This window comes from Scaptodrosophila lebanonensis, unplaced genomic scaffold (assembly GCF_003285725.1).
Source record: "Scaptodrosophila lebanonensis strain 11010-0011.00,11010-0021.00 unplaced genomic scaffold, SlebRS2 tig00000096-arrow-pilon, whole genome shotgun sequence".
In the NCBI taxonomy this organism is placed as follows: domain Eukaryota; kingdom Metazoa; phylum Arthropoda; class Insecta; order Diptera; family Drosophilidae; genus Scaptodrosophila; species Scaptodrosophila lebanonensis.
Window position 1 is genome coordinate 1,943,912 of NW_022060567.1, and position 9,231 is coordinate 1,953,142.

The 9,231-nt window shown below is 42.4% G+C and overlaps 1 protein-coding gene across 1 annotated transcript; it reads right to left on the reverse strand.

Annotated features, from left to right (window-relative positions):
- Window positions 1-1,098: 1,098 nt before the first annotated feature.
- Window positions 1,099-2,657, reverse strand: LOC115627626. Its single transcript, XM_030523362.1, has 3 exons — window positions 2,172-2,657; window positions 1,978-2,046; window positions 1,099-1,502 (listed from the first exon to the last, which is right to left on the reverse strand). Exons 1-3 carry the CDS (start codon window positions 2,640-2,642, stop codon window positions 1,179-1,181), a joined length of 864 nt encoding a protein of 287 aa, XP_030379222.1. The 5' UTR covers window positions 2,643-2,657; the 3' UTR covers window positions 1,099-1,178.
- Window positions 2,658-9,231: the final 6,574 nt, after the last annotated feature.

Sequence of the window (9,231 nt, forward strand, 5' to 3'; positions counted from 1 at the left end):
CAATTTTTAGCAGGTTTCTTCCAGAAGGCGCTAAATAGTTATTATTCCGATAATTCCGAAACTTCAAGAGGTGTGTGGACCAAGCTTGCAGAAATCTCAAGGATCGCCGAATGAAATCAGTAGTTCATTTTAATGACCCCTTTAATTGAAGCTATTCGAAAGGAAACGACTCGGCTCGCCTCGACTCGCCCCGACTCGATTCAACTCTATTTGTAACGTGTATCGTCGCACGCATGCGCTCAATGAAACCCCTGTTGCAGCTATTAAGGCAGCTAATAGCTCAATCCTTTCCAACTTGCAAGCCATCACCATCAGGCTATTAAACGTGGCTTAGTGCCGACTCTGTATGCTACACGAGTAGTATACTCGTCTTCGCCAAGTCTCGTATGCATAAAGACATGCAAAAGGCCATAAAAATAAAAGTCATTGACTCAATTTGGAAATGTCTCACACACGACGAGATGACGATGACGATGACGACGATGACGACGACGACGACGACGACGCTGGTCATCATGATGCGGTTGATGATGATGATGATGTTGGCCAAGAAACCACACAGCGGGCGAGGCGCTTGTGATTATCCTTTCGCACGTTTTTCCTTAACAAATCATAAATATTTTTGTTTTTGTTTGTTGCTGTTGTTGCTGTTGTTGCTGTTGCACTGCCGGCCGCTTGGCGCGGCTCGTTGTGTCCAGTTATTGATGGTGTGGTGGTGGTCGCTGCCGCCGCTTCCAAAGGTGTTCACCTCTCGTATCTCTTCCCATCGTTTTGCGTGGCCAAAAAAGCTGTGGCAACACAAAAGGCCGCAATCATTTAATAAGCGTAGCCGTGCCAAAAAAGCGGCAAAAACAACAACAGCGACCAGGGGCAGCAACACAAAAGGCCGCCTTCCGCCATATTATTAACTTATTTATAACAATAACAAGACACGCTCAAGCTCGAGCTCGAGCTCGAGCTCCAGCACTGTGCAAAGGAGTCCCAGGTTCTGTTCTGATCTTTAATGGCCGAAAAGACTTGCAGCGTCCGCGGCGCGACCACGAGTCGACCACATTGAAGCAACCGTTGCCTCCGTGGCCACGCCCACGAGCGCTGACAAAATGTTGTGCATATTGCAATATCTAAAAAGTAATTGTCGACAATTGTTTGCTTATGTGTTTGCTCCATGTGGAAGCGCCTTAGACCCGCCAAAAATTGCAGCTCCGACAGCTCGCGGACAGCCTCGACATCGTTGACAGTCCATGTCCCTGCACAGCTGTTTTTGTTGGGCGCAGCAGCTCCGTGGACTTCGGAAGCGCCAGACGCGCATTTGTTGCCACAAAGCTGCGAATTTTGCGCGTCTGATTGGGAGTGGAGGCAGGAGTGGGGGCTGGGGGCGGAGGGGCAGCTGGCAGGTATGGCGATGGAGGCACCCGCACAGCAGTTGTTGTTGGATTCTTTTGCGGCAACAGATGGTGATGTTTCTTGAGCAGATCCAAGTGCACTCCCGAGTTGGCAACACACTACAAAAAAGGCAGAGAATTGAAAAATTACAAATTGCAGTGAAATGATGGATGGTGTTTGTTTGCAACAGTCGTGAGAACAAATTAAAAATGTACCCCACTCTTCAAAAATGCAATGGTTAATCATCAATTTATTTATACTATATACCATCTACTATTTCCTTTTCCTCTCTACGGAAATTAGAAAGCAAATCGGCAGACGATGATGCATGAGACTGAGCTTGGACTAGATTAGTTAGTTAAGAGTCTGTGTCTTAGGTGTTAGCTGTTTGCCTCAAATATTGACCAAGCCAAACTCTGTCAAAGCCAGGATATTGGACTGGGCTTAACACGTACTGCTATATTGAGAAAGTGAGAGACGGAATCGAGTCCTTAAACGACAGAGCCTATTCTCAAAAACCGTTTCCTTGAAAGCTCGAAAGATCTACCCACAATTCCTGCGACATACAAGTATGAGCGCATGCTTTTCACGTACCTTATTATGCTTGCGGGGCTTATCTGATTGTAGAAGTTCCCAAATGGCGCGAGTCATCTTGAGGTTTTTCTGAAAGCAGAATTTGAACATTGTTAGGGGCAGACATGCCAATCGAACAAACCAATTGATTGATGTTTAGTTCGCTTCTTTAAATGCAGTAGCAAGTGGAAAGTAAAGACCAGATGCGGACTTACCTCAACCGCATCCTCCAAGCTCTGCTCGTCCTCGTCCATTTCAAGCTCCCCCAATAAATTTTGTTCCTTATTCGCATTGAAAGCGGCCGACGCCTGTGAGGCGCAACAGCGCATTCCGAGGCCATAGGCCTGACGGAATCGCATTTGGCAGCTGGAGAGCTTCCCCAGCAGGCGATTGGCTGCAATTTTTGCACTGGAGATCTCACGTAAGCTGGCATTCCCGGAACGCACAGATGCCGTCATTGGCGAGGCTGCACGCTTCTTCGGGTTTGGCGCAGCTGGTGCGGTCCGCGACGAGATCATTCCTGAAGGAGGAGGCTGCATACGTAACCACTGCCTATGCTTCACAAAACTCTTCTGGGGGTTCTCAAAGAAACTGTCCTCCATGATGCGATCCAGCTCGGCTAGATGTTGTGACAATTGGCGCTGATAGATCAAACAGCGGTTGACACCGGCAATTAATTTTTCCATAACTCGAATTTGGCTAAATTTTCTAACTGTTGATTTGACAATTGCCAAAAAGGGAGAATATATCATAACTGGATCTACCCACCTAAAAAGCCTCATTTCACATTTCATTATGATAAATGAACTCTAAAGAAAGTTGAAACCACTTTTTTCGGTTGAGATAATCGTATGGCAATAGTCTTCATAATCAAATTAAAATAATAATAATTTCTATATCCCGTACTCGAATTGTAAATTACACATTTATTAGGTTCCGGCAAAGTAGTTAAAAACCTATCTGGGAACCATAAAACAGATTTGTACTTATGTATATATTCTTAATCAGCATGACGAGACAAATTGATCAGTACGCCTGGATTTCGGAAACAGCTGATTAATTAATTAATTAAACTTGCCATGCAAACTCTTCTAGGCAACACGAGTTTGAATACCTTTCCCGATTACGAAGCTACTGAATTATGCACACGTACTTTATACGCAATTCTCTGCCTCTAAACTGCGTTCATTGGCTAATCCAATGGAAGAGTGTTGGGGAAGCAATTTAACGCCAGTATGGCTTGTCGATCGCTATATTTTATAGCGGCTTCATCAATCAAAGCCCCAGCCCCAGCCCCAGCACCACCACCAACACCAACAACAATACCAACATCGAACGATCAAGCCGGCAGTAATACAAATTAATTGATCTGTAGCAGAAGCCGTTGTCTATAGTATATGGCGACCGCCAGATTGCGCTGAAAGAGAAATGTGATTTTTCTGCAGATGGCTCGTCCTGATCTCTCCTTCGTTCGAGTATGCTGGGTGCGGTAACAAATGTTATTAAACTATAAATGGGCTACTATGCTTTCTGGCTTATGGCTGCTTACCCAAGCAAAATCGCATCTTTTCGCTCTCATAAATCACCAAAGTCCAATAAACTTTATGGGACTCAGCTGCAGCGGACTTTGCGAATTTGCGAACCTTTTGCCATTGAAAAGAAACAAAGCGAAATAAAGTTTGCTAATCTTTTATAAATATTGGCAGTAAGAAGCTGACGGGACAAGGTCAAGTCAAAGACATATTAGGCAGATCCGCAATATCGGCGCTTATGCAATGTCCAACAAATATTTAAAAAATAAAAGAGCGCTTGAGTCAGTGACATTGAAAAATGTGCGAAGACCAAGGGGCACAGCGGTCGACAGGAAACGTGGCAGCAACAACAACAACAACAACAACATCAACGACAACTACTACAACAATGCAAACAATTTGCTGGCATTGAAGTGCACATCCTTTAATCAATAACCAACTGTAAATGAACACACACACACACACACACACACACACACTGAAAAACTGTGCGACAATTTCATTTCGTTGGGTGCCAGAGTCGTTGACAGCGCGCCGATTTTCCCAGCGGCGACGCCAAAGTGAAAATACCGTCCAGCTAACAATGGCAACGTGTGTGCCGATATTCCCCTCCCCCCCACCGTCACCGTGGTCGTCAGTAATGTCCTCTCAATAGAAACGCTGAGGCCGCAGCAAGCCAAGCCATCATTTCACGGAACTCCAATAAAATACGAGTGTACGAGTAAACGAGTGAACGTGCACAGCACTCGGAGGCATTAGAGTCCGAATCCGAATCAGCCTCAGAATCGGAATCAGCCCAAGAGTCAGCCACCGAGGCTGCTGCTCTGAGTGCTCTTTTCCCAGCTCTTGGATCGCATTGCATTCTTGTCTTGCCTTGTCTTGTAGTAAAAGAAATAAAAAATTAAATAAAGGTGAAGAGAAATTTACTTTCATCTTTTTGAATAGGCCACCGATCGCTTCTTGTTGGCTTGTTGCTGGTGGCGAACACCCAGAACTGTCTCGCATACACGTACACGTACACGTACACATGTACACACACACACACACACACACACACACACATTAACCAGTTAATGTCTAAATTCGAAATTCCTGAACGTGTGCACTCCTCTTTTGCCATGTCATACCGCCGACATCGGCAATGACAATGCCGACGATGAAGATCAACGCACCAAAAAATGTGAGCAAGGTAAGGTGAGGCCAGGATGAGGATGAGGCTGAGGCTGAGGATAAGTCTGAGTCTGAGTCTGAGGACGACTAGGACGACCCACAGAGCCACCGTCGCTCTAAGTTCAGGTAGGGCTCTTGCGCTGCTTGATCCTTACTTGCCTTTTATATTTGCCTCTAACTGTTCTTACATGCCATTTACACGGCTCACCTGTGTCCTTAGAAAACCCATATATGTATGTACATGTGTCAGTGTGTTGTGTGTGTGAGTGAGAGTGAGAGTGTGTTTGCCTTTATGTGCGTGTAAATATTTTCCCAGCGTGTTGCAAACGTTTTGACAGTTTTTATTAGATCAACGACTATAAGTGGCGTGTGATAAATAGTGGCCAAGAAGCGGCTTTTTATTAAACAAACTGCTCTTGTTTGGGAAAGACCGAAGGAGGCGAGGCATCTTGTACGAATACTTGTATTCTGCTAAGAAGAAATGCTTCCCGTATTCGATTTGTTTCCTGTTACACTCTGTACCAAAGTGGTACGTAGAAGGGCATATATTCGTATAATTGATCAGCATTATTAGGTAAACAATACATATGTACGCAGAAACTGGAACGAAGGCGAGAAAATTGTACTTTATTATTATTTGTACTGATTATTTCTTTTGAGTAAAACGAACAGAGTTGGGATCATTAATGGGCCAGTTATTGCATAAGTTATACCTACTTGTATGTAGCTTAAACAAAGCACCAGCAACAACAACAACAACAACAGCAGTTGCCAGAGCAATGGCATAACTTCGTTTTCGATTGACCTACTTATGGGGAGACTTGACATGAAGATACTTAAGCACTAACCGGATGAATGGGAATAGGAGTAGGAAGTTTGGATATTCTAGCTCTTATTATTTCCGAAACCTCGGCGTTCATACAGACAGACGAACACACTGAAATGGGGCTTGTTACGCCTCTATTCTATTTGCTCCATACCATAGCCAGTTTACACATACTTGTATGTATAAAAAAATATACAAGTGCAACCAAGAGTGGTGTCCCTAGAGTTTTTCGTGTACAAGCTATACAAATTATTTATTGTGTCTTTTTTCATTAAAGCATTTAATAATGTATTATAACGCTGTACCAAAAAGTTGTTCACGAAACTATTAAGCTGGAAATACAAGTATATTCGAAAATACAAGTAAATATCAGATTAGCCTTCGTAAGTGTATTAATATGGGGAAAGGGATAATTTCATTCGGTCGGTGCTTTTGTTTTCTCATATCAACTTTAATTTTGATAGACAAATTTTGTATAAAGATTTGGTAAATCGGTGCATTACTAATCGATCGATGTTTACTAATTGATGGTACTAAAAATCTTTCTGTTTATTTATATATTTATCATAGCGAAATTGGATATTTATGAGCTCCTGATTGTGTCTCAGAATATTGAAGTTTCATTAAGTTTCTTAAGTAAGTAGGAAATGGGTGGAAAACTAATTAAGATATGCATTTCATTGATTTATATCGTGTAAATAACAGGGCATGCAAAAGTACATCCGGTTTTTTTGCTTTATTTTCTATTTCACTGCATAATTCTAGGCCTAGCCTTGACACCACTCTTCAGATAGCCGACTTCTTATCTTGTGAGTAGCAGCCACATGTCTAATAGGCGGCAAATCTGAATGCAACCCTTTCAGACTCATAATTAACTATTTACATTTATATGTGTTCTGGTGTTCTGTTGCCCCTAATGCGGCGGCTGCTTAGGACGGAATCGGCAGTAAGTGCAACAAAAGACAAAACACTGTCTCAGCGGGTTGCAGCAGTGGCAGCAGCAGTCGCTACAATATCAGCGACACCATTGTAAGCAGCAGAAGCAGCAGCAGCCGCGACAAAAACAACAACAATAATAATAATAACACAAACCACAACCGCAACCACATTGATTGCACCACAGGGCCAAAGAGGAAGTTAATCCATTCCCGTAATCGCTGCATAGCGCCACAGCATGGTGCTCCATACCGCGGCCACCGGTCAGCGTACAAGTAAGTATGAGCCCCCATTCAAGTGTCAAGGCACAGCGTGCCTCAGTCCCAATGTGCGAGTGTGCATGGGTGTGTATGGGTGTGTATGGGTGTGAGTGTGCTGCTGATAATCTGTTGCCCCTGTTGCGTCTTCGCAGGTTCCAAAAAAACTGAAAGTAAGCCAGAGTTTCCTCTCACCATTCCTGTATTCCCTTACCATTCGGTGGACTTCATTTCCCGATACATAGCTTCTATTCTAGCTTGCCTATCCTAATTGTGTAATTAGGCCGACAAATAAATTCAGTATTTCGTGTACATTACTGAATTAAGTAATTTGCGCAGTTTTCAGGTAGTAGTACAAGTATGTTGCTTTTTATCAGCGAGTTAAATTCGAGTTTAATAGGAGACGGATGAGGCGCACAAAAAAAATTGTATGTTTCATCTACAATTTTGATGAATTCTGTGAACGAAATTAATTATGCAACAGAAAATACGAGCTAGAGTTCGGCTAGAAGGAAAACTATTATTTATGCTCGCTTGGAACCCCCTTATTTGTAAAAATATAATAGCAATGCAACAATACAAAAGTACGCTTGTAAATACGGATTTTTTAAATCACCATAAATAAAAAAATGTATCAACTAAAGCTAAACATATATATAAGCTACAAGTAAGAATTATAATTTAATATAAACACATATGATACAACCTAATCAATCCATTATATTATATTCTAAATTATGCATAAAATCTTATAGTATTTAGCAAATACTTAACAACTATGTATATAGTATTAGCAACATATACATATTGCAAGTATATTGCATATCTGATCGTCGTGGAGAGCATTTAGAATTCGGATTGTTGGCCAATAGGGCAACTGAGATGCGCAAGTCCGACAAGACCAAAATAAATATTCTGCAGAGCTTTAACATTTAACAAAAAGAACTGCAAAGACAACTGCAATATCTACAGCATGCGATAGCGGCAGCAGCGACAACAATAACAACAACAATGCAACTGGTAATAATAAACAAACAATTACGGTTTCATTTTGGAGGGTTTTCCTTTTTTAAGTTGTTGCTAAAGTTGTTGTTGCTGATATTGTTGCTGCTGCTGCTGCTGCTGTTGTTGTTGTTGTTGTTGCAGTGACACTTTGTCGCACTAGGTGAACTAGCAACTACAACTGCAACAACAAGTAACTTGCAACAATGAAAACCTTTTGCTCACCATTAATGTGGTATTTTGTTGGGGACACCGCGGGGCGTCAAAAAATGCTCAACAAAAACGCAAGCAAGCAAGCCTCTGACTCTGCCTCTGACTCTGCCTCGGCGATAAGCACAACACAATGGATAGACGCAGCGGCAGCAAAAACAACAACAACAACAACAACAACAGCAATAGCAACAATACGACCATCATACTAACAGCCTAAAGAATCGTGCAGCAAGTGGCCAAAAGTTAAGCTTGGGTCAACTAATTGCAGACGCTGATTACTCATACGCCCCCTATGCCGAAATATGCACCAAAATATGTGCGAATGCAGTATACGAGTAAAAATATACACTCTGACATATACACATAGGTACAAACATACATATATGTGTATGTGTATGTGGGTATTTTTGAAACATGCCCTGCCTGACAATAGCAATGACAACAACATGAAAGAACAAGGCATAGCCATCGTACAAATATTTGTTAAACTTGACACCAAACAAAAGAATTTTTACCGAAAGGATTTCAATGACTAAGGCAAGCGAACAATGCAAGCGCAGGAATTTCGTTAACGACAAGCGGCGGCAGTGGTGTGTGCGTGTGTGTGTGTGTGTGTGTGTGTGTGTGTGTGATGAGGGTGAACGGGAAAAGGGTATCGGATAGCGGGAAGTGGCGAGAGCCGACGTCGAGCGACTGCAAACGAGCGGCCCAGCAAATCAAACACAACAAATCGCCAAGCAAACACCAAATTGTAAAACGCTGAAAAGGTTTTCGAGTGAGTTTGATTTTTATTTTATTGAATTTCTTCTTCTCTCTTTTCATTTTTGTTATATATATATATGTACATTTTTTTTTCTCTTTTTAGATCTGTCCAAGTGCTGACGCACGCACGGCCGACGGCCGACAGCAGTCCTGGCCCAGTCCCAATGCCTAACGCAGTTATCAAAAGCGTTGAATGTTCGCCGAGCTCCTTTCGACTACCCAAAAAGAAGTAAATGAGCAACACGTCGCGCGGATCTGCACGGCCGTGCTCGGTCCTGGCACTGCCGCTCACTGCCTCCTCCATGCATACGCATATTCATGCACTCAGAAAAATATTTGAGTGATTCAAAACGCGTGTAACGGAAAGTGAAAGGAGAATTGCAAACTTTTTCGCAGCCTCTGGATACGTTAATGCGCGTATCTAAGATAATGATTATATTCTAGTTTACCTTTAGCTGATCCTCATTATAGCAAATAAATCTTAAAGTTGTATTTTATGTAAATGTTTGAACTACATGCATTTTATATAACTAGACTCGGAGCTTGGCATTCATTTATGTCGAAGCATATAACCTGG